The 25,031-nt window shown below is 37.0% G+C and overlaps 1 protein-coding gene across 7 annotated transcripts in view; it reads left to right on the top strand.

Annotated features, from left to right (window-relative positions):
• The window catches only part of Slc4a10 (solute carrier family 4 member 10), a 220,683-nt gene that overhangs the window by 170,635 nt on the left and 25,017 nt on the right, over positions 1–25,031 (top strand). For all 7 annotated transcript variants that reach the window (XM_057755058.1, XM_057755053.1, XM_057755052.1 and 4 more), the window contains 6 exons: positions 5,162–5,267; positions 10,351–10,512; positions 12,405–12,518; positions 13,658–13,819; positions 21,005–21,256; positions 22,410–22,478. In XM_057755058.1, coding sequence (XP_057611041.1) covers positions 5,162–5,267; positions 10,351–10,512; positions 12,405–12,518; positions 13,658–13,819; positions 21,005–21,256; positions 22,410–22,478 — 865 coding nt within the window. The remainder of the gene's footprint in view (positions 1–5,161; positions 5,268–10,350; positions 10,513–12,404; positions 12,519–13,657; positions 13,820–21,004; positions 21,257–22,409; positions 22,479–25,031) is intronic.

Genomic DNA, 25,031 nt, shown 5'->3' with positions numbered 1-25,031 from the left:
ATCCTTTGCTTTACAGCTAGTATCCACTTATGAGTGAGTACATACCATGTTCATCTTTCTGGGTCTGGGTTACCTCACTCAGGGTGTTTATTTTTCTTTCTTTTTTTTTTTTTTTACAATGTAACAATGTAAATATTTTTAATGTTTGTCCCGTAGAGACATTTTAAATTGGTAGAAAGATGTAATCATTTGTTATCTTAAATCATTTTGCTTACAGTCTCTTTTCTCAAAGATATTTGATTATTGTAGGTGGAAATATTCTTTGCATAAAACCCTCATTTTTAGATACTTATGCTGCATCGAAATACTTGCATGAAAACATTGTGAAATTAGGAAAATATGTCATTAGATTAACTATATCTTAATGATATATGAAAGTGTATTTGTATATAAACATATCATGAAATATACTAGATCAAAACAAAATTTTAAATAGATTTCAAAGATTATAGAATACTTGAATTCATGAGACAGAACAGTTCAGGTCTGTAGGCAGACCTCTCTTAGCCCCTTGTACATCTGGCAATTCTTTCGTCTGTCCAACATATTCCCCTCTTACTGTCATATCTTCATAAACATATATTTGTATATGTAAAATCTTTGGCCAGATAAGCATCCTTTCTCCATCTGATTGTCCTGTAATTTTGACATGTATTGGATATTTTGCCAGATAAATATAGCACAGTGAGTTTTGGCACATATAAACACTTATGTTTTATGTATTAATGACAGCTATATATGTATGTACATGTATATTTTTATATTAATTACAGCCATATATGTACATATATGTGTGTATATGTGTATATATCCCAGTGCATTAAATTGGGGCCAGTGATATGAATGTACATGTAGGTTATTTCCAAGAGCAAAGGTGATTCTACAGTGACTACATCACAGAGGAAAATGGCTCCCTTTCCCTAAGGAACAGATGTGCCGCATGAGCCCTATTTTGTACAAGTAACCACAGCCGATGTTAGTTTGAATTCAACTGTACTGTCATATCCAAAACTATTTGCTATCTTCTCACTCTTAAATTCTTTCCACACCCCTTTCCCCGATGTTAACCTGAGTCTTGGAGACAGTGATAAATAAACACTCAGGGTGTTTATTTTTCTAGTTCCATCCATTTGCATGCAAATTTCAAGATGTCATTGGCTATTTTTTTTTTCTAACGAGAAGTACTCTGTTGTGTAAATGTGCTACATTTTCTTTATCCATTCTTCAGTTGAGGGGCATCTAGGTTGTTTCCAGGTTCTGGCTTTTACAAATAATGCTACTATGAACATAGTTGAACAAATGACCCTTTAGCTTGATTGAGCATACCCAAGAGTGGTGGTATTGCTGAGTCCTGAGGTAGGTTGACTACAGAAATCCCCAGGAATCCACAAGGATCACCCCAGCTAAGACCCTAAGCAATAGAAAAGAGGGTTCTCGAAATGGCCCTGCCCTGTAGTCAGACTGATGAATATCTTAAATATCACCATAGAACCTTCATCCAGCAACTGATGGAAACAGAGGCAGAGACCCACAGTGGAGCACTGGGCTGAGCTCTCAAAGTCCAGTGTAAGAGTGGGAGGAGTGAGAATATGAGCAAAGAGGTCAAGACCATGATAGGGACACCCACTGAAACAGTCTACCTGAGCTAATGGGAGTTCACCAACTCCAGCTAGACAGGGAAGGAGCCAGCATAGGTCCAAACTAGACCCTCTGAATGTTGATGATAGTTGTATGGCTGGGACAGACTGTGGGGCCACTGGCAGTGGCACCAGGATTTATCCCTACTGCATGTACTGGCTTTTTGGGAACCTATTCTCTTTGGATGGATACGTTGCTCAGCTTAGATATAGTAGAGAGGGCCTTGGGCCTTCCCCAAAACAATATTCCTTACCCCCTCTGAGGAGTAATGAGGAGGATAGGAAGGAGTATGTGGAGGGAATGGGAGGAGGAGAGGGAGTAGGAACTGGGATTGGCATGTAAAAGGAAAAAAAAAGGATAGTTTCTTTTAAAAAAATGAAATAAATTTTTAAAAAAGAATTTCAACTAAAATAAGGAACAGGAAAAGGACATTCACCCTCTTTATTCTTGTTTAGTAGATTGCTTGAAGAGTTAGCTAGTGCAATAAAATAAGTGAAAGAGATAAAGGGGTACAAATAGAGAAAGAAGACAAATCACCCCTATGTTCAGATGATGTAATGTTCTGTATAAAAGAAGACAAATCACCCCTATGTTCAGATGATGTAATGTTCTGTATAAAAGCACCTACGTACTCCACCAGGAAACTTCTACAGTTGATAAAGTATCCAGTGAAGTAGCAGCATACACAGTTAACACATAAAAATCAGTAGTTTTTCTAGATACAAGTGAAAACATACTGAGAAAGAAATTATTAAGGGAAACAATCCCATTCACAGTCGCCTCAAAAATATCCTGGGATAAATCTAACTAAGGAAGCAAAAGACAAATTTTTAAAATAAAAATGTTAAGATAGCAAAGAAAGTAATGGAAGAAGATACAGGGAGATGCAAAGACCTCCCATGCTCCTGCATTGTGGAGATGGCTATACTACCAAAAGCAAATTGTAGACTCACAGAAATCTCCATCAAAATTCCAACTCAATTGTCACAGAAATTGAAAAAATAATCTTGAATTTTGTTTGGAAGCACACCCAAAAACAGAGAGAGAGAGAGAGAGAGAGAGAGAGAGGGAGGGAGGGAGGGAGGGAGGGAGGGAGGGAGGGAGGGAGGGAGGGAGGGAGGGAGAGAGAGAGAGAGAGAGAGAGAGAGAGAGAGAGAGAGAGAGCATCCTGAGTAATGAAAGAACTAGTAGAGGCATCACTATCCCGGTTTTAAGTTTATAGCTAGAGAGCTTTAGTAGCAATATAGAGAAAAGCAATACTGTATCAGAGAAGTTGGGCTGACTCTACTTTCTACTCCAGGGGTCTGTTATACTCACAACAGTAATAATACCCACAGTGATGGCACAGAACACCCTATTAGTATTTACTTATGATAGATCTTATCTTGGGGATTTTGCCAATATTAATTTGTTTGCTCTCACCATAACCTGTGAACTTGGAGACTGTCACTGCCATTTTATACATGAAGAAACTATAGCTTAGATTGCTTACGTATCATGTCCAAGATCACTCCATTATCTGGAACATCCATTATTGTGAGAATATACATAAAGAATAGTCTTGCATTTATACTGTTAGAGTCCTCAGAAGTTGGTTTGGGTGAAATTAACAAGAGAATTTGCTCTTCACTCAGGTTTTATCCCCTTACAATGATACTCCTTTTATTATTATTATTATTATTATTATTATTATTATTATTATTATTAAAAATTTCCTTTTCCTCCCCGCCTCCCTTTTCCCTCCCCCTCCCCCCACTCCCCACACCCCACTCCCCTCCCCCTTCTTCTCCAGTCCTAAGAGCAGTCAGGGTTCCCTGCCCTATGGGCAGTCCAAGGTCCTCCCTCCTCCATCCAGATCTAGGAAGGTGAGCATCCAAACAGGTCCAAATGAGGAACAGAAGGAGGGAGAACATGAGCAAGGAAGTCAAGACCGTGAGGGGGGCACCCACCCACTGAGACGGTGGGGCTGATATATTGGGACCTCACCAAGGCCAGCTGGACTGGGACTGAAAAAGCATGCGATAAAACCGGACTCTGAATATGGTGGACAATGAGGGCTGCTGAAAATCCAAGGACAATGGCACTGGGTTTTGATCCTACTGCATGCACTGGCTTTGGGGAGCCTAGCCTGTTTGGATGCTACTTCTGTTTTTTGTTTCATTTCTTTGCTTTAGATTTTAGGTTGTTTCCACATTTGGATTGTGTTTATATTAAGGGAAGATACAAAAATTTCCTTATTTTATCTTTGATTCATATTTAAGAACATGTGAGTCCAGTATTCAGAGGTCCCTTTTGAGCCTCCAAGTGTTGTACACAGATCATTTCCTTTTTTTCCTGGTTCTGTATTAGGGATTGATTGACCCTAGGCCTCACATTGCTAGAGAGACACGTTACTGAGAGTTGCAGGCAGAGTCCCGAAGATAACTGAAACTTTCTATGTAAGCATGTACACTGTGAAACCTGCCTGCTGATCGTTCTCCAAGTGAGCTCAACTAGAGGAACTTATCTTCCTCTAGTGAGAACCAACTATGCCTGTCTTTACAGGCCTTCTCAAGTAGGATTTCTTGTAGTGATAGACTAGATAACCACATGAAACATGGAAGATTTATGGTAATGAGCAAAGAAAGTTCCTGTAGTAGAAACAGAGGAGCGTTTCCTAGGCAGACAGATACTTCTGAATAGAAATAATCTTAGCACCAAGCAGTGGTTGCACATACCTTTAATCCTAACACTGGGGAGGCAGAGGCAGGTGGATCTCTGTGAGTTCGAGGCCAGCCTGGCCTATAGAGCGAGTTCCAGGACAGGATCCAAAGCAACAGAGAAACCCTGTCTCGAAAATAAACAAAAGAAAAAAATAACCTCAGCAATGGAAGCCAGTTCTAGTAATATAACTAGAGCAGCAGGCTGACGCGTGTTCCGGCTGTGTGACCTATGTGGGTTGTCTTGGACCCCAAGCACCATCTGAAGTCTTTGTCTATAGAAAAATGCTTCCCAACAGACAAGGTAAAAGGATCATGAATGACTCCAATAGCCATCACAAAACCTCACACAATGTGCACTAAAGATCTGTATTGAGTGTTTGATCTTTAGTAGAATTGTGCCTCATCACAAAGGCCGGTATAGCACTGAGCTTTCTACAGTCTTTAACGTAGAATTGTATGACAAAGTTAAATGTGACCTTCAGAGCGTGAATTAAATGTCATTCCGTTTTTAGTTAATATGATTGTACAAATAGCTATAGTAGAATGTTTGTAATTTTTCTAGGTAGCTTACAACTCACGGGCATGTAGATGTTGGAATGATCCCTTCTTCTAGGAAATACTGCTAAGTGGTCCAGTATCCCATTATTCTAGTCTTAATTGATGGTATAGTCTTTCCAAGAGTGTTTTAGGTGACCTACCTACTTGCCTGTCAGATGGATGAATGCTTTATCTAGGGAAAATGATTTCTCAGGTATATTCTTTGGATACAGTAAAAAAAAAAATCTGCTTATTTCAGAAAAGCAATTGTTTTGCTCTTTCAGATGTAACTGTATGGAGCCACATAGTCCCAGCAACGATACACTGAAGGAATGGAGGGAGTCCAATATTTCTGCCTCTGACATAATTTGGGGGAACCTTAGTGTGTCCGTAAGTAAAACATGGCCCAAGAAGTCACATCTTGAGTCATTTACTGTAAAGACTTGTATTGACATTTTTTAATCACTTATTACAACTAAGGTAAGAATTTTGAAAATACAAACTTACACAAGTAACAGCTTGGTTTTAAAGTCCCTCCATTTCAGATATCCATCCACAGTCGGGTTTTCACTCCTTACAAAAAAAAACTTCTCGTAGACCTGAGTTGCCCTTCTGTTACACAAACAGAAGAACAGAACTAAAGTCAGCTGAAGACCATTAACTGTGAGTCCTGGTGATCATCACGGCAGGGCCCATTCTGCTTTGCCCACGAAGGACCGAGGATATTTCCACTTACTGTGTGTGCTTCTTCCACTGTTCAGAACAGGATGAGGGGAGCGGATGGGCTGATATTTTACTGTAAATACTAGTCTTTGATGAATGTGACAGTTATAAAAACTCTCATATGTTTCTCGACAGATTTCCAACTTCCATTTTTATTCTTTAGTCTACTCAAAGGAAAAAGGGGGAGGGGGACTTCACACACGTTTTTGCCTATAATGCTTAAATCCTGTACCTTTGCTTCATTTTCTTCTCTGTAATTTTTTTCTCACGGGAACATTTCTCTGTTTTTACTTTGTGCTCCATGTATGTGTGTGTCTCTCATAATCTGCATTCATAAGTTTCAGTTATTTCTGTTCAGTGAAAGCATGAAATTTGTATTTAAAAAAGAAGTGTTTTGCTTTATAACACATATAAAATTCCCTGGGTAGCCCCACTTTCTTTTCTATTCCTTCCATTTAGGTGCATTACTATCCAAAGGTTTGCCACATTGCTTACCTTTATGTTCACAAATATCTTTATAGTCATCAGCCCAAAACCAGACAAATAATATTTTATTTGATCAAACACATATTATTTTAGTAAGCGAGTCAGTTAACAGAACATAGAAATATTTTTGTTATATAAATATTATAAGCCTCAAAATATTTTTGTTTAAGAAAAATATGACCTTATGTCTGTTTTCATTATATATGTTCTTTCAGAATTATAAATTAAATGACTTAGCTTTGGTTTACAATTCAGTGCTGGTATATATTTTATGACCTCTTTTATCTCCTGTTATCTCTTCCTCTCCCCCTCCTTCTTTACCCCCATGTGTGAGACATCCCCTTAGCTTAAAACAGAAATTAAATGTTGAATTTTGTAGGTTACAGATTTCACTTTTTCAAATCAAGGCATCTTGAAGAGTGGTCCCCTGTCATTTTCTTCAGAACAAGCCTTCACTTACTCTTATCTCCTTTTGTGGTTAACATGTATTCCTTTCCACTTGCATTTCCCTAGAAATGTAATGCAACCAGGTTTCTGGTACCCAGAAAACCTTTTAAATTGATCAGTAAAGGAAATGATGATGTGAATAAGAAAGAACAGTCCAGCTTATCGAAAGCTTAGTTCTGGAGTCATGGTGAACATGTTTTGGTGTGAGTGTCTTTGTAGAGAACTTGTTTAGAAACTATTATTTTATGCGAAGAGCCTCTGTTTGCTCCCTTTTCTCTTATTTTCTTTTCAGCACAAGTTGAAAATAATTCAATCTGAATTATTCAAAAAGTAATTCATGTTTTGTATACTTTGAGTCACTTAATGCTAAATAGTAAAATTTATTCTATATATTAGCTAATCCTGAATAACAGCCTTCTAAAAGACAGACTTATTACATAATCGATGGAGTTAGTCATTTTTTACTTAAGGTTTTTTTTTTTTTTTTGGTTTTTCGAGACAGGGTTTCTCTGTGGTTTTGGAGCCTGTCCTGGAACTAGCTCTGTAGACGAGGCTGGTCTCGAACTCACAGAGATCCACCTGCCTCTGCCTCCCTAGTGCTGGGATTAAAGGCGTGCGCCACCACCGCCCGGCTACTTAAGATTTTTTAATCATTATATTTTGATAGTGTTTTCCCTTTCCTGCTTCCTCCCAAATATTTCCACCTCTCTACCCACCCAACTTTTGAATGTAAAAGTTTTGAGCTCAACTAGAGGTTTGTAAAAAATACTTTAGAGACAAAGAAAATTTAACATTTTTGACTTATTTTAATTTTTGACATTCTCTACTACAGATCACTGTTCTGAAAGAAATTTCATATTATTTTTTTATTAGTTAGTAGCAGAGTTTTCAGTAGATAATTTCTATTCTTGACCAGAAACATTCTGAATCACATGAAAGAATGTTACACAAAGCCCTATGATTCTTAAGTCAACAAAATTAATTTATCTTATGCTGTTTTTCTCAGGATAACCATAATTATTATCTAATGTATATATTAACAAAGCACTATATTGATAACTATTATAACAATATTAGTAAAAATAGTGATGCAGCATTTAATTTACATATATATTTAGCATATCATATATTATTTTATTTTATCACAATATGTCTCATGATTACTAATTTATACCTTGCTAACTCATAAAGGGCAAAGAATCAGAATCAAAGGGTTAAATATTTGATAAATACTGAATGATTATGTTGAACTATTACTGTTGGATATTACTTTAACTATGTAAAAATGTGTTACTTTTGTTTATGCCGCATTTGTTTAATTATGTAAAGATATGCTGCTGTTTTACCTTGCTGCCTAAGTAACCTAACTGATCTTATAAAAAGCTGAACCACCAATAGTTAGGCAGTAGAAGGATAGGCAGTGCTGTCATGTAGAGAGAATAAGTAGGAGGAGGAATCTAGGCTCCAGAGAAGATAACTGGAAAGAGAAGAGAACTAGGGAGAAAGACAGGAGATACCCAGAGCCAGCCAGACAGTCAGACATACAGTAGGATATATATAATAAAAAAAAAAGGTTAAAAACCTCAAGACAAAACATAGATTCTTTTAAAAGAGAAACAGGTTAATTTAAGCTATCAGAGCTAAGGGGACAAGCATAAGGTCGAGCATTCATAACTAATACTGAGTCTCTGGTGTGATTTCAGAGCTGTGTGGTGGTTCAAAAGCAAACCATCTCATCTGTTTACTATTTAGTTCAAACTCACGGCAAGCTAGTATGCTTGGATTTGTGTAATGCATTTTAGCTCGTGGTTTCTAATTCTTATTTAATAAAACCAATTTTTGTCAACTCGCAGAATTGTTGAAATAGAATGTGTTCATAGAGTATTAGTAGAAATCTGTTTGTTACCAAGTATCTTTTGAGTACCCATTGTAAGTTAAACCATGTTAGACTAAAGTGAAAGATAGGTTTTGGATTTTGTTTGCATTTCTAAATTTCAAGACTCATTTCTTCCCCTCCCTCCCTCCCTCCCTCCCTCCCTCCCTCCCTCCCTCCCTCCCTCTCTCTCTCTCTCTTTCTCTCTTTCTCTCGTTTCTATCCTTTCCCCTATCTCTCTCCTTGTGTGTATGTCACACACAGATAGCAGAAACTTAAAATAAATGTTGAATTTTCTAGGTCATAAGATTTACCTTTTAAAATTATAGACCCTGTCCCCTGAAAAACAATAGAAACTAATATTGTCCAATCTGCTTGAGTTAGAGTAACTAGGCTCAGTATTGGTGTTCTGTTATAGATAAGGCAATTGAAGGATCTTTCACTGGCGTCTGACTCCTTAGAAGTAGAGGATATGACCCAGCTGCGTCCAGGGAAGGTTTAGAAGCCTTTCACACCTGTATTACAGGTGCTCACAAATCAGTGTGCAATGCGTGGGACTCTCGTCTCCTCTGCTTAGACATCCCAGTACACATTGTACTGCTTAGCAATTGTTCCAAGCATTTCTGAACAGGGACACACACAAAGAAAAGAAAAATGAAAACTTCAAATTTACTTATTGTTTTTTATTTATTCTGATTTAGAAAAGAAAACTAAAGCTATAAATACTATCTAGAGGATTATTCTGTAGTTTTTCAATGGCCATTTTTCTGTGCCTTAGGTCAGCTTAACATGAATAATTGAAATTGAGCTAACCAGAAAGATCCTGGCAGACCCCTTAGGTTGTTATAAATTATACTGATATATTTCTCCAGAGTCTTTGGGTAGGGCACCGATGTCAAGTGGAGTTTACTGGTTGGTTACTTGTTTCAGATGACATTGTAGCTACTTACTTATCTTAAAATCTTTCAGAGGAGTTAATTCAATGCTGTAGAAGACTTGGGGATTTGAGGTTTGATTCAGTGAAAACACTGTGTCCCTTAAATTCTCTTTCTGCTATTGCACAGTTCAAACTTTGTTCAGAATGCCTAGATGACTAAAGAAGCCACTAGATTTCTAAGCTGTTATTTTTATTTATTTTGGAGCAGAGTAATATAATTTTTAGAATACAAAAGTTTTCCAAGATGACAGAATATTTTTTCCTTTCATAATATTTAATGCTTATATAAAATGTTATTTTTGTCTTGAAGTTCTTTTTGACTTTGCTGCCACCTAATGGTTAAGGCAGTAATTTTTTCTTTCTCTTTTTTTTAGAAAGAGAAATATATATTCAGAAAATATATATATATTAGAATAATAGACATGAATCTTGCCTTGCTCATGTATTCTTCATCTTTTATTTGAATTCTATAGTTACCATATCTGACTGAAAGTCCATTTCATTAATTGTATATCATCATTTTCTTGTTGCCTTTCTTGTCTTTCTTGGTAGTTTTAAACAACTTTCTCTAAATCATATTGTTTTAATATGCTATAACCCCCTGCAGGAGTGGTGCATGTGGTCAGCTCCACCACAGCATGATGAGCTGAAGTACATTGTTCAATTTCTCCAGGCCCTGACTTTCTCAGATATCAAATATAAATAAAAACATCTGTCTCTGTTGTTGGTGTGGAAAATGGTGAAAATGATACATTTTAATGCTTTATCGTGTATCTGATGTTAGTACAAACTATGCATTATCAAACTTGCCACACTTGAAGTACATCTGTTATCTTGAACTTAACAGACGTTAGGTTTAATACCTATCCAAATAGAATTTTGAAGGCAAATACCTTATCTAAATCCTGGTGCGAGCCATCGGTGGACAGCTGCAGCTGGTCAGGTATTAGTTTCGGGAAGAAAAGCACTGGACTTTCCTTACCAGCTCCGTTTTCCTTCCCAAGCAGGAGTGCAGATCACTGCACGGGGAGTATGTTGGGCGAGCTTGTGGCCATGGCCACCCCTATGTGCCAGATGTTCTCTTTTGGTCGGTGATCCTGTTCTTCTCCACGGTTACCATGTCAGCCACTCTGAAGCAGTTCAAGACGAGCCGGTATTTCCCAACCAAGGTACCTGGGCTCTAATATTCCTGACCCAAACATAAACTAAAGGACAGTTGTGGGATGCCACATTCTTAAGAACAAAGGAGAGTTAGTGACAGAATGAAGGGAACCACGGAGAGGTTTTAGTCCTGAGGGAATTGGCGAGTTAGTGGTAGGCGGTGAGAAGGGGCTGGAGAGGAGGCACTTTGGTGACACAGGTATCTCAGGTGGCACAAGCCCTTCAGGTTTTACCTCTGACAGAAAAGGTCAACTCTTCCCTTCCCGCTTACAGTTTTGGAAAGTCTAAGCACACACTGAGTATCGCGTTCTTTCCCAGTAGGCAGAGGGACCTATTCCAGCCTGACAGGTACCTCAGAGGAGCAGCCATTAGACTGTCTAATCCCTGGTTCTCAGCCTTCCTAATGTCGTGACCTCATGGTGTGGGGACCGATAAACAACCATAAATTTGTTTTCATTGCTACTTCATTGCTGTAATTCTCTACTGTTATGAATCATAATATAGCTCTCTGTATTTTCCAATGGCCTTAGACAACCCCTGAGAAAGGGTCATTTGATGCTCAAAGGTGTTGTAACTAAGTTGAATGGAGAAACCCTGCAATGCTCTCTAGACAACTGTCTTCTTGTTTTAAAAGCATCAACCCTTTCCCCTAATCCACCATGCTTGTATCCACATATTTGGGAAGTAAACAGGGAATCAGTTGAGTTCAACACTTAGCTCTGAAAAGTAACTTCTTTGATGTTTGATTCCACCACAAAAGGGGATAGTGGGTGAGATAGAAAACAAAACCGAGGAAACAAATATTTTTGGGTTGAAATACCCATTTCAAAAGCCTTCCTCTTTGGTAAATGTGTGGAGAAGTTTTCCCTTCCACAGAGAGCCGCTTTTCTGTCACCTACTCCTTGCTAATATGACAGATTCATTTCCTCCACCTCCACTTAACCTGATCAATACTGAATTATTCTCTGTATGTTGGAAACTTAATCCTAAGTATTTTGTGCCCATGTTGCAAAAGCATACTAATAGAAAGTCAATATAACTGATAACTGCTTAAGGATAATTACTCCAGCACGTCTTGTAGGACCTAGGGGTGGTTCAGTCAGTGCAGTGCTTGCCTCGGAAGTATGAGAATCCAGAGCCTCAGAAGCCGTGTTTTAAAAAGCTGGTGTATTGGTATACACCTGTAATCCCAGAGGCAGTGAGATTGGAGGGGAGGAGGTGAATCCTGCATGTGCCTGTCCATGAACCTGGCCTACCTGATGAAGTTCCATGCCAATGAGAAACTGTGTGAAGGCCAGTGTCTAAGAGCTTCCTTTCTGACTTACACATGTGTACTGTGTACTGTGCACTCCCACACAATGGCTTCCTACAACGAGAAATGGTTCAAAAACTGATTTATACAGAATTTGCTTTAAATAAAAGAATTTTTTAAAGCTTGTCCACACTGTTTTTGACTGTTACTAATTGTCATGCCTTGAGTAAAACAATTTTTAAAAAATTAAAGTAAATAAAACAGGTAATTTTGTTTAATGGTCCTTTAGATTCATAATATTAAAATGTAACTTGTATGCAAGAGTCCTAAAATTCATCAGGTTCAGGCCAGATGACCTAAATCTGTGTTCTAAGTTTTCACATACCTGGAATAGAAATAAATACTTTACATAAATATTGAAAGGAAAATGACCACCATTATTTGAGGTCAATAAATCTTTATTCTGAGAAGTGTGGACGAGGAACATGAATATGTCTTCAAATTCTAGAATAGCTAACAATAATACTTTATAATGTGCATAGAAGGTAACATTGCAGTAACAACACTTGTAAAGTATGATTTGAGACTGTTTCTGAGTACCTTGTTGTTTATAGCTCTCCCAAGTAACAACATTCTCTTTATTTCTAGGTTCGATCCATAGTGAGTGATTTTGCAGTTTTTCTTACAATTCTGTGTATGGTTTTAATTGACTATGCCATTGGGATTCCATCGCCAAAACTAAAAGTACCAAGTGTTTTCAAGGTGACCATAACTAGCACTTAACATCTATCTACTTTTCTATCTCTCTGTGTCTATAAATCTTTATGTAAATGATATCTGTGACCCCAGTATGTGATATTTTGATGAGAGTACGTGAGATTTTCCTGAGAGTGTGAACAATATACATTAATAGATAAGAAATAAATGATACACAGTATGAATAAAATTGTGATTTAATATTAAAATAGAATTATAGAAATGGAACCAGAAGGCTGATTAAACATTTTCTTCTTGGCTATCATGGTTGGAATGTATACATACATTACAACATGCCTAATGCCAAGGAATCATTCTGAAACAAAGGAACATGCATTATTGTGAGGTGAAACCGTAGAGTGGATGGGGTTTGAAAACCAGATAAAATAGTCTTTGGATGAGAAGGCCTACCATATTATAAAGGCAGGACATGCCCTTGAAGCCGGGAACTTACTGTCTCAGCCTGTTTTCTCATCTGTCAAGCAGAACTAAGGACTTAATCAAAGGATTTTTGCTGTCATAATGAATTCCCCTGGGATTCAGTTCCAGAATTAGCCATGTTTTGAACCTTTTGCTGAACTTCTGATGTGACTGAATTTCTGTTTTTTGTTTTTAATTTTTGTACAGCAGCCTGTGTACATTCCTAAAATAAGTTACTATATTATATCAACATACTCTGTTTGTCTGCTTGTGATTATAAACTAAAAGAGTGTTCTATCTTATTTATCTATGATCTTGTTTCTAACATAGTCTTCAATATGCAATTTTAAATTTGCCAACAGTAAATGGTAAGTGTTGGTGTGATTTACTTAATGCAGATACTGATTGTGAATATGTTTTTTTAATTAACCTGCTGGAGTTCAAATTCAGCCTCAATTAATTACTAACTAGGAACCGTAGACAATTTACTATAGCGTTCTATACCTCAATTTCATCTTTACAGTGTTGAGTAGAAAAAAATGAGTTGAAAGATAACACACTTAGAATGGTATCCTTAGTGATGTAAATTCTTCATGAATTCATTATTATTGAATGTTCAGCCAACCATTTTATAATTAAGAATTCCCTGTTTATATCTATATGACTTGGTTCAATTAGGTATTTATCAATCTAGGTACTAATATGTATGATTAATTTTTTCTCAGCCTACAAGAGACGACCGTGGATGGTTTGTTACCCCATTAGGTCCAAACCCATGGTGGACAATTATAGCTGCCATTATCCCAGCTTTGCTTTGTACAATTCTGATTTTCATGGACCAACAGATTACAGCTGTCATCATCAACAGAAAAGAGCACAAGCTAAAGGTGTGTTTTAAGGCCCATTATACTAATCATTCTCATTCAGTTGGTAGGAACTAATGGTCATAGATTCTGCCTGTGCTGAGTATTCATCTGTTCAGCATGAAATGTTGTTTTCAGGGTCATAGTTTTTATTGATTTTCAGGAAATTGTCTCACAGAGGTATGAAAATTTGCTTGCACTATTTGACTAACCTCTAGAGTATGAAACCTTACCTTCATAGGGATAATCAGTTCTAACTTTAGCACGCTTTGCCTTGATTTAAGGAAATATTCAGTTCTGGTGAAGTACATTTTATACCAATCTTCCTATGTTTGGGATTCCTCTTTTATTTGACACCAAGTATGTTCATTATTATAAGGGACAATGTATTCAGGTATGTTTCACTGAATTACATCATTTAGAAATATTATTTGTTTGCAATGCCTAAAACAAAGGAAAACTTTGGCCATAAATACTATAGTTTGTAAGTATCGTCTTCGAGAATTATTGCAGATTTCTAACAAACTTTTAAAACAAATATATTTTATTTACTGTATATTCTGTCCTGCTCTTTTGTAATTGTAATTAAGTAATTTTTCACTATCATTCAATTGCATGCAATATATGTATCATTTATACAAATGTTAAGTTGATAAAATATTGAATGGTTAAAAATAATCAGAATCAATTAAGGAAGATGAGCCAGAGGAACAGAAAGGCTGCTGTGAGATAGGGAAGCTATACCCATGAAACCTCAAGGATAACACCAATAGACATGTTGGCTTGAAAGGGGGAAGGTCACCAGGTCCATTACTAGACCAAGAACCACAGACCACTAATGATTGTTAGGGGAGAAATTCATATTTCCCAGGGATGAGTCCCCTCATTGGTTAACCAGTACCCAATGATCAGCGCTGAAGTCATAGACACACAGCAGCACTAAATGGAATCAGCAGCTTATATGTGTGTACTTACACATTTCAGTGTGTGTGTGTGTGTGGTTTGTACGTAGCAATCATAAAGAAAAAGAAGCCATGAATCTGAGAGGGAGGTGGGGAACATGGCAGATGTTAAAAGGAGGGTGCATGGAAGGGTTTGGGAGCAGGAAAGAGTTGGGGAAATGAAGTAATTATATTTAATTAAAACTTTTATAAAATTAAAATCAATCCTTGTAAAATAGGACATGTACAGTCTTATTCTGTTCTGACATCTGAAGAAATTGCCAGCTGCCTTTGCTTGTCTCTAAAACTAAAAATTATTGCTGAAGTAACAGATATTGTGCTGGGTACAATTTTATAAATATATTAGGATAATTAAAATATCTATGAAAACTATTTCACTGGTATAACAATAAGCAGTTATAAGAATGTACAGTTGCTTATAATAAGTTATATTAAGGAGTTTGGGGTACATATTAGAGAGAGTGGGCATTCCTCATTCTCTTGAAGAAACTAATGATGAAACTTCTTTTAAATATAATTAATTAAATTTGTGTGTGGTTTTTGTCAAATAAAATGCTTAATTATTGAAGATATCTATTTCACATCTTCTGTGAACTCTTAGGGATGGCAGCTATTGTGGTTTACACCAGGAACCGTATCACTTGGGAGAATGACTCAGGAGGATTCATGAGTTCAAGTCTACCCTGGCTACATAGAGAATACAAATACAAGTAAAAAAATACAATGAAGTAAATAAGTGCTAGACTGTTGGTGTGTTGGCCTAACCAGTTCTCCATGTAGAAAGCAGAGACCCTGACTTACGATGCTGCTGTTTTTCATGGTTCAAATGTTCCTACTATACTACCGACTGATATCAACTAAGGAAATTTTTATTTGTTTTTATTCACACATTTATCCAATTCACAATTTGACCAATGCAGAGAAAGATTTAATAAAATTTGTATTCCTCCATGATTAAAAAAAAAACTTGGAAAACTGAGGTTCAAAGTAATCAAACATTAAGAATAACAAAAGACAAAAGCAATATATGACAAGTTCACAACCAATATCATCCCAAATGAAGAAGAGCCGAATGCACTCTCTCTGAGACCAGGACCAGAACATGGCAGCCTGCTCTGCTCACTCTTACAGGGTACAGCAGTATGACAAGAGAAAGGGATAAAAGCACACAAATAGAAAATGAGGGAGAAAATTATCCGCTGTGCATGAAAAAAAATTATTGAGTAATTAGTTTTCAGAAGTGAAAGAATTGGCTCCAAAGCTTCACTAAACTAGGCCATTTTGTATTATATGTTTTATTTATTTTATTTTTAAAAATAAGGAATTCAGATCATAAGTTTAATAGCCTCATTAATTTGAATATGTTTAATTTAATTTTGTAATATTTAATAGTTTCAGAATTAATTAAAAAGCAAATATCACCACAACTTTATTATTAATACAGCACAGCTAGTCACAGCTAAGCACAACTCTGTAAAGTCAGTTAAGCATGAGCTGCAAAGTGTATTAACCCTTACTCACTCTAATCTAGAATCACTATACTATACATCTTGGTTTTTTAAAATAAAAATATCTTTACTTTTCTGTTTTTATGTGAGTTTGATTTATAAACCAGAGAATATGAAAAGTTAAAGGAAAAAAGTGAAAACTCTATATTTCTTTAATCTGAAAGTGGCATTGCTTATGCATTTCGTATAAACCTAGGTAGCTTTTCCTTGGTTAGCTACACAGAACTCCGGGTCCATGTACCATATCCAGCTCAAAGCAAATATCTTACATAGTATATATACTGCCTTCTGTTTATCATATAGGAACATTGCATTAAAGACTATGTCAACTACATAAATCTGAATTATCATTTAAATAGCTATATATTTCATTATACTGAAGTTTTAAATTGAATTAAGGGTTATTTAGGGGGAAAGAGGCATAAAGTCATGGACTGGCTTCACCAGAGTAGTTTAGCCTTTGTAATAATAGGCAGAAATGCACCTTGCTGAAGCCTGGCTGTCTTTCCAGACTGTGAGTTAAACTGTTCTGGTTTAACTGTTCCAAATCATTAGCGGAATTATATATAGAAGACTAGACATTGATGGAGATTTAGTATCATCTTCTCAGTTGTCACATACCCTTGCTCCTTCTAGGCTTCAGACTTGGGGATCACAGGCCTTTGTTCTTGTTCCTTGTTCTTCATACAAATAAATAAGTCTTTGACATTTGCGACTATTGCAAAGTTCTAAATATATCCATTGTTTTTCTCCTTTAAATCAAGGAGAGTATTGCTAGCATAGTAAAACTTTCTTTAAGGGTCCTCCAAAGTTCTCAATGGCATTGAATAGAATGAAGAACGAAATTGTTTAATATTTGTCTTGAAAATAAACACAAGGCTATATCACATTATCTCTTTTGTTACACAGTAAATCAGCATAGATGTAAATGTTAAAATTTAAATCTGAATCAGACAGGACCCGTCACATTGTGCCTCCTCCGCCAGTTGTCTGCAGTCCGAGTGCTCTGTTCTCACGTTGGATGTCGATATTTTCAAAGCAGGTTCCCTCCAGTCAGAATTTAGCAACAAGAGAAACTTATTTCCTGCATAGTGCCGTTTCCTCCTATAAGTTCAATTATAATATAATCTATTGTTGGTTCTCCTCCTGACAATGATGAAAGAATACTTTCTTAGAAGACCGCTTACTAAGAATAACAGGTTACTCCTTGGCTATTCGACGTGCCTGTTGCTACACTCATTTTTTTTTTTTTAAGTTTTCTGGCTTTGGCTTGAGATTCGTATTTGTAAAAAGATGTTTCCTGAATACATCCTCAAATCACAAGCTAAACTACACTTTCAGATTTTACTATTTTTTTTTTAATTGAAGGCTAATTGTTGGTTGGTTGCAACATTGTCTGGAATTGTTCTGTGAATCATGTTCTTCCATTTCTGTGTCAAACACTTTGTGATCTTCACTGGGTGTATCTGAGTGCACATCGTCTCTTCGGGTCACCCCAGCATTCATGTCATTTTCTGTCTCTTCCAAATGTATTGTATATCTCTTTCTGCTTTTTCCTCGTATTATAGCCAGAAGTACTCATTTTCTTTTACATGGTATTTTTCATGACAACAAGAAAATGTTTTTACAATAACATTTGCTAGTAAATACACAATTAAGTGTTGTGTTAAGGAGATTCACTAGTTAAGTAACTTACTATACCTGAGAATGGAGATCGTAAAATTAGCAAAACTTGAAATCACGCAAGCATGAAAGCAGTCACAAATATCATAATATGACCATGAAAAATACTATATATTGTATAGATGTACACTTAAATCCATGCCCTAGAATTTTTTTTTCCCTTTTAGAGTTGGAGGGCATAGGGGTTAGCTGAATCCTTTTCAGAGGAATTAAAAACAAAAGCTTGGTATTGTTTAGGGCTTGCTATGTAGAAGTGGAAATAAAGAGAGACATTATTTTGTAGAAAAGAAAGTTTCTGTTAAGATACAGCTCTGGGATTTTCTGCATGTTTCTGTAGACAGTTCAGGCTTCTTTTGACATCATTTTTAATAAACAGCAATACAATCCCAGATCACCAGAGTAAATGAATGCATTTGCAGCATTCATTTGGCACCGCATTCCCTTGATGATTATGGCATTTGATATGTTCTTTTTTGCCCTCTTTGTCAGCCTGGTTCTTCATGTCAATCTATAGTCTTTTATGTGGTTAACTTGACAGATGCAGGAAATTGCTGCCAAGCTTTGCAATGATTTTTTTTCAGCGGTGGCATCTGGGTATCAGATGGTCCTCTTGGCTGGCCTCTTGTCTTGCTGCATGTTGGTTTTAGTGGGGTCTGGTGCAGCATCACCTGTTGCTATGCTCCCTCTTCCTCCCATATGTCCATTTCCCATGATTCAAGGATGAATGTGAGAATAAAAGCTACAGTTCTGTCTTTATTTTTGAAAAAAAAAAAAAAGCTACAGAAATATGTTGCAAGGTGCAGAGTTCTCTCTCTGACAAAGGGATACTTCCTTTTGGCTGGCATGCCTAATCAGCTAATAATTTGTTTGCAGCGAACTAGTTTTTAAAAACATTTTCAAAGAAAGGCAAGAAGGATGCTGATTAATGAGTGGAAATGTCCAACTGCTTTATTTCCATTCAGTCAAATTATTCTTATTGTACAGAATAATTAAGGGAAATCATGTATTCATTTTAAAGATTAAATTATTCTCTCTGAAATAATTATCTTGCCCACTTCCAGAAATCCAAAATTCTATTGTTTATGTTTATATCATATTTTAAAAAACTAGTGCGAGCTACAGGAAGTCATTGTTCTGAGGAAGACTTTCTTTATATTAGTACACGTAGTATATGCAGATGCCTAGAAAGTTCAGCATCTCCTAATAGAATAAAAAAAAAATTTAAATCCTCAGCTCTTCAGGAGCTGTCATTTTTTTTCTTTTGCTGTTCAGTGTGTGGCCCAGCACTCCTCAGAGATCTCACTCACTTTGGGTAGTATCACAACTTGAAAATAGTTCCGCAACACAATTGCATTGAATCCCCTCAGATGCAGGAATTTTGGTAGACTAATTCATATTCTAATTTGCAGTCCCTGGGACAAAACACACTTGTAACTGCTTCAGGCATTGCTTTTCAAGGGCTTGAGTTTTATACTCTGCAACTATAGCTTACAAAATGTTTTGCCAAACTTTTTTCCTGTGCACTTTTGGTTATGTTTACACCAGGAGTTGTTTTCCATTTTCTGGATCTCCCCTGATATCATCTCTATCAGGGCAAATGTAACTACTCTAATTATTCTACAATTAAAATTATTACATGGATTTTAAGATACATTTCAAGAATGCATGTTTCCTTATAAAAAGCCATTCCACTCAGGAGGCAGAGGTAAGCGGGGACTGCCCACGAGTTCAAGGCCAGGCTGGTCTACATAATGAACTGCAGGACACTTAAGCTATATAATAAGACACTGTAACAACAAAAAAAAAATATACAAATTCTATTGATTGTTATCTCTGTGTTAATGCTAAGGAACAATGGAAAATACCAAGCAATGATTTGATGTTATCTGTCCTTAATAAACTTGATTTTTTAATAGGAGAACCTAACATTCATTTGGTGCTTATGATATAGCACGTTACTCTCAATGACTTCTAGAATGAAATAATTTAGTTATCATAACTTAATGAGATGCCTTTTATTATCATTATCAACTTTTCTCAGATAGAAAAAGGCCTGAGATTTGTTTTTTGTTGTTTTTAATTTTATTTTTTAATTGAAAATAGTTACTTCTCTCATGTAGTTTATCTGACCACAGTTCCTCCTCCCTCCACTTCTCACAGCCCCCTCCCATCTCTCCTCTCCCCTAGAGTCACACCTGCTCTGGTTCCTTTTCAGAAAAGAGTTGGCCTCCAAGAGACAACAGACAAACAGGACAAAAACAAAATGCAGTAGGACAAGGTGAAAGCCCTCATATCAAAACTCAACAAACCAACCCACCGAGAGGAAGAGTCCCAAGAACAGGCAAAGAGTCAGAGACACACCTGCTCTCACCATTAGGAATCCCACAAAAACTCCATGCTAATAGCCACAGCATATACACAGAGAACCTCATGCAAACCATTGGAGACCCATGCTTGCCATCATTTGATACCAACAATGCATTTCCAGACCTATAATGCATATACTTTCATGAAGTAGTATTAAAAAATAAAAATAAGAACCAGAACACAATATAGATCAAGAGTTTTGCTGGGCGCAGCTGGAGGGGCAAGAGTGCCTTTAGGTATCTTTTGAGCTATTTCCTCAGAGATCTAACCCAATCAGCCTATCAAGAGAGCCATCTCTGAACACCCTGGCACCTACTTTTCCTCAATTTCCTTCCTACACTTAAGTGTGGGACAGTGAGAGTAAGGTGGAATTAGAGAGAAGGCAGGAAACACAGATGCTCTTATTTCAAGGGATGACCAGATTCATTGACTGTTGAGAAGTCACCAATAGACTGAGACAAAAGTGAGACCAAGTAAGGGAGATTAGGCTCTGTGATATTCTTTCCAATAAAACATCTCCTTCTGAAACAGGAGCGAGCTGCTTGAAACAGTATTTAGGGGCTTAGTTCAAGGGCATCTGCCATGAAAGGACTCTCAGTATTGTCAGGAAGTGGTTTCTGTTCACAACCAAGACATCTGTAGCTTGTTGCTCACACCACTCCCTTCTCTTTCTGTTGTGTCCTTAACAGAAAGGTTGTGGCTATCACCTGGATCTGTTAATGGTGGCCGTCATGCTAGGCGTGTGCTCCATTATGGGCCTGCCATGGTTTGTGGCTGCCACAGTCCTCTCCATCACACACGTCAACAGCCTGAAACTGGAATCAGAATGCTCTGCACCAGGAGAACAACCCAAATTTCTCGGCATCAGAGAACAGAGGGTGACTGGGCTCATGATTTTTATTCTTATGGGTTCATCTGTTTTTATGACCAGTATTCTGAAGGTAATGAAATTATCCCTTATCAAAGAATGAATATATTTAAGGTAGCAGTTTAATATAAACATAACTTGTTAAATATTGCATGGCATGAGATAAAAGTGATATATTATTTAAAATTTTATATTATTTTCCTTCACCAAGTATGAATGAAATTTGTCCTATGTTTTAGAGTCCTTAAGTACGTGAACGTGTAATTTTGTCATACTTCCTGACAGTAACAGTTCTGATTTGTAATTTTCAAGCTATGGGAGAAGCTCACACTTCCTGAGCAGCTAGTGACTGAGTTCACTGTGCTCCGGCCCAGGTTAAAGGGTCTATTATTTTGTCAGTATGTGGATTGGATATAATTTACTATAAGTGAGTGACACAGACTGGACAATGCCGTGCTTTTTATTTCAAAGACCATATGTAAATCAGCATTGCATATAAGAAATCTTCACATTTGAAATTATCAAATTAATTTTTGAGTAGCAGTAAAGAGGGATTGTTTTGTGATATAAATCTGGCAGATATTCTTGCAGCATGTTAGTTGCTTTATAAATTATCATTCAGTTTGATTGCTTAAATATCAAATATTAATTGAATTATTTAATTTACACAGCTTCTTGTATCTAATCACTGAAAAATGTATTTCTGCTATATAAGTAAAAGGATACTGGATAAAATGAGCTAAACCAATAAAAGAAATTCGAACAATGCACATGTTAGCAAATATCTGCCGTAAACTAGGACCTAATGTAAATTAAACTTTGTTCTTTACCATTAATCCAAACATTTTACTATTTTAAAATAGAATGTGAACTGTCTTTAATGTGGCTAATAGTCAATCTTTGTTATGGTGCAGTAATAGTTTATAATACTATTTCTTAGGAATCATCGGGCTTTTTAAGGTAAGTCTAACACTCAACTGCACTATTGTCTATTTTAGATATTGAGACACTAAGGTGCAGGCAGTTTATGTAATTGCTTCAGTTACCCAGACAGAAATGCCAGGGTAGGGTCTGAACTATGTCCTCCAATCTTGCATCATACTGGCTTCTAGAATGTTTTTAATTTTCTCTTTTCCTCCCTCTGTGGTAGGTGCAAAATGAATGACCACATGTTGGAAAATAATGCCTCATGTTTTCTAATTGTTTTTTGTTTTGTTTGTTTACAGTTTATCCCCATGCCAGTGTTATATGGAGTGTTTCTCTATATGGGTGCTTCATCTCTAAAGGGAATTCAGGTAAATTACTTTATTCTTACAGGCGTACCTGTTGTAACTTCGAGTACAGATATGAGTCATGTGACAGCAGTCATCATCTGAGGAGAGGCTTTCTGACCACATGTAAATATTTTTAAAGTGGCCAGAATTGTAGATGCTAAAGAGGAGTCTCTACTAAATAGGCACTCTCTCACTTATGTGCTTTTATCCAGCCCCAAAGATAGGTAGCCTTAAATTTCTATGTGCATGTGTGCATGTTTGGGTGTGATTGAAGGAGAATGCACAGATGTGTGGAAGCCAGAAGACAACCCTGATATCCAGTGCCTAGGTCAGAGTGGCTGGCCAGTGAACCCAGGGATGTTTCTAACCTGACTTCCCCAGTACTGGGATTCCAGCCAAGCGCCACCATGACTGTCTTTACTAAGTGGGCTCTGAGGACCTGACCTCAGTCTTCCTGCTTGTTCGGCCAGCACTTTGCCAGTTGAGATGCCATTTACCATAAATATGTTAACACTGAAAAGAGTTTAGTTTCCGTCACCCTTTTGGAAAGTGAATTAACTTCAAGATATGTACAAATGCAAACTATGATAGTTATCAAGCCATGTTTATGGATTCTGTCCACAACAATAGAAAAAAATGCCTATACAAAAGATTTATTTTGGTTTGTGGTCTCAGGAGATTTCAGGCCATCGTAGCAGGCCTGATAGAGCAGCTCTGTCTACAGCAGTGGGAATATGGATGATGGTTGGTCACAGGGCAGCAAACCAGAAAGCAGAGAGTGTGGGGCGTGAACTATTGGCTGGCTATAACTTTCAAAGACCTGGCCCCCAGGGACAGACTTTTGCTATCCCACACCACTTGTTAAAGGTTTCATAGCCTCCCAAAGCAATGCCACCACTGGAGATCAGGTGTTCAGAAAACGAACCTGCGGAGAACACTTAAGACTCAAACTGTATCCGAGCAAGACAGAAAGACAGAAGGAAGAGGACCATGGCAGGGTGGAGGTAGAGACTGGAGTTTTGCTGCTGTAGCGTTAAGAATACAGCAAACGGTGAAGAACTGCGGGAAGTGGAAAAGCTCCTTCTCCGAGGGATCACAGAGGTCATAGTCCTGCCAAGGTCTCATTTCAGCCTTGCAGCAGTCAGACCTTGGAACGGTGTAGGCTGTTATCACTGAGACAAAACTTCAACAGGAGGCCATTGTAAGATGCTGAAACACACAAAGCATAGGGACTAGGCCTCAAGGAAGGGGGGCGTGATAGGGAGCGGTTAGGTTTTTAAAGTTACTCAGAGATTTAATTTGCTCATTTAAAGTATCATGTATGAAATGCATTTTAATAGAATTAGTTTAGTGTTTTCATTTGTTTTTGATTTTTGATTTTTTTTTTTGCCTTTGGCAAAAGTTTCAATGACTAGTGATTTTGTCTGTAAGTGGAAAGCGTTTATTATTAGGCCTCAGGCTCACATAAATAGAGCATCAGGAATTTAAAAAACAAAGTGAAACAATTGTGGGTAGATCCTGACAGATTTTCTTCTAATTTCATTCAAATGATTTTTTTTTTACCAACATGGTTTAGAATTAAACAAAAATGTCAAGTTTTAGAATTACTTGGGGTGTGATCCTTTCAAGTGAAGTTGAGGAAAAACATCGAAGTCCTCAAGTCAAATTTAATTAGTTATAAATCACATTAATAAAATAGAAAGCCTAGGCATACGTTGACAGGTGTCATGTTGAGAACAGAATTGGTGGAAATTTAAGTGAACAGTTAACATTCCTATTGGGAATTGACGCTAACTGGGTGGGGAAATACTACATGCTGCTATTGGGACACGCTGAAAGCCAAATGCAAAACTTAGAATAAAATTATCATGATTGTTATTCTTGGAGTAGTACTAGGCAAGCACATTAGCTGTCTATGTCAGATATCCTAAGGAGCATGCTACTTTGTAACCTAGCAAATTGGAGGACTTTTTATGTCACCTGGCTTTTGGCACTATTAAGGAACTTACTATGTAGGCTTCTCACTGTGAAATATGGCAGAAAAAACAGATCACAATGTTCTCATGAATGCTGTTTCTGTATTCAAATATATAACTACATCTATATTCATTCCAACATTGCAGGGATCCAAAGTGAAGCAAATGTGCCACTTAAACAATAACAATTGAAGCACCCACTCCCTGAAGCACACTTATGCAACAGCACAGTTCCCTAAATGGATAATGATGGGTGGGGAAAATTCTATAGGAACAGACATTCAGTTGTAAGCTAAAGGGTTTTCTTCTTCTTCTTCTTCTTCCTCCATGCACAAAATTGTATCTGTTTAATGATTCCTGATTTTAAGACAGAGTTATGAAGTAGAAAAGACACACACACACACACACCACACGAGAGGTGAGTCAAGAATGAGGTTAGCAGTCAGTTCTGTCATGGGTTTCAGCAAAACCTTTGGAAGGTTATGAATGAATATTGGTGGATGCTGTAATGTGCATTTGATTGCAGTTTACATAACTGGGGAATAGTTGTGCCACACATAAGGCAGAGAAGACCAAAGGGAAGATAGGTTTATGTTAT

The sequence above is a fragment of the Chionomys nivalis genome, chromosome 22, assembly GCF_950005125.1.
Source record: "Chionomys nivalis chromosome 22, mChiNiv1.1, whole genome shotgun sequence".
In the NCBI taxonomy this organism is placed as follows: domain Eukaryota; kingdom Metazoa; phylum Chordata; class Mammalia; order Rodentia; family Cricetidae; genus Chionomys; species Chionomys nivalis.
The sequence above is the reverse complement of the archived record's forward strand: the minus strand, read 5'-3'. Positions and strand labels throughout refer to the sequence as shown.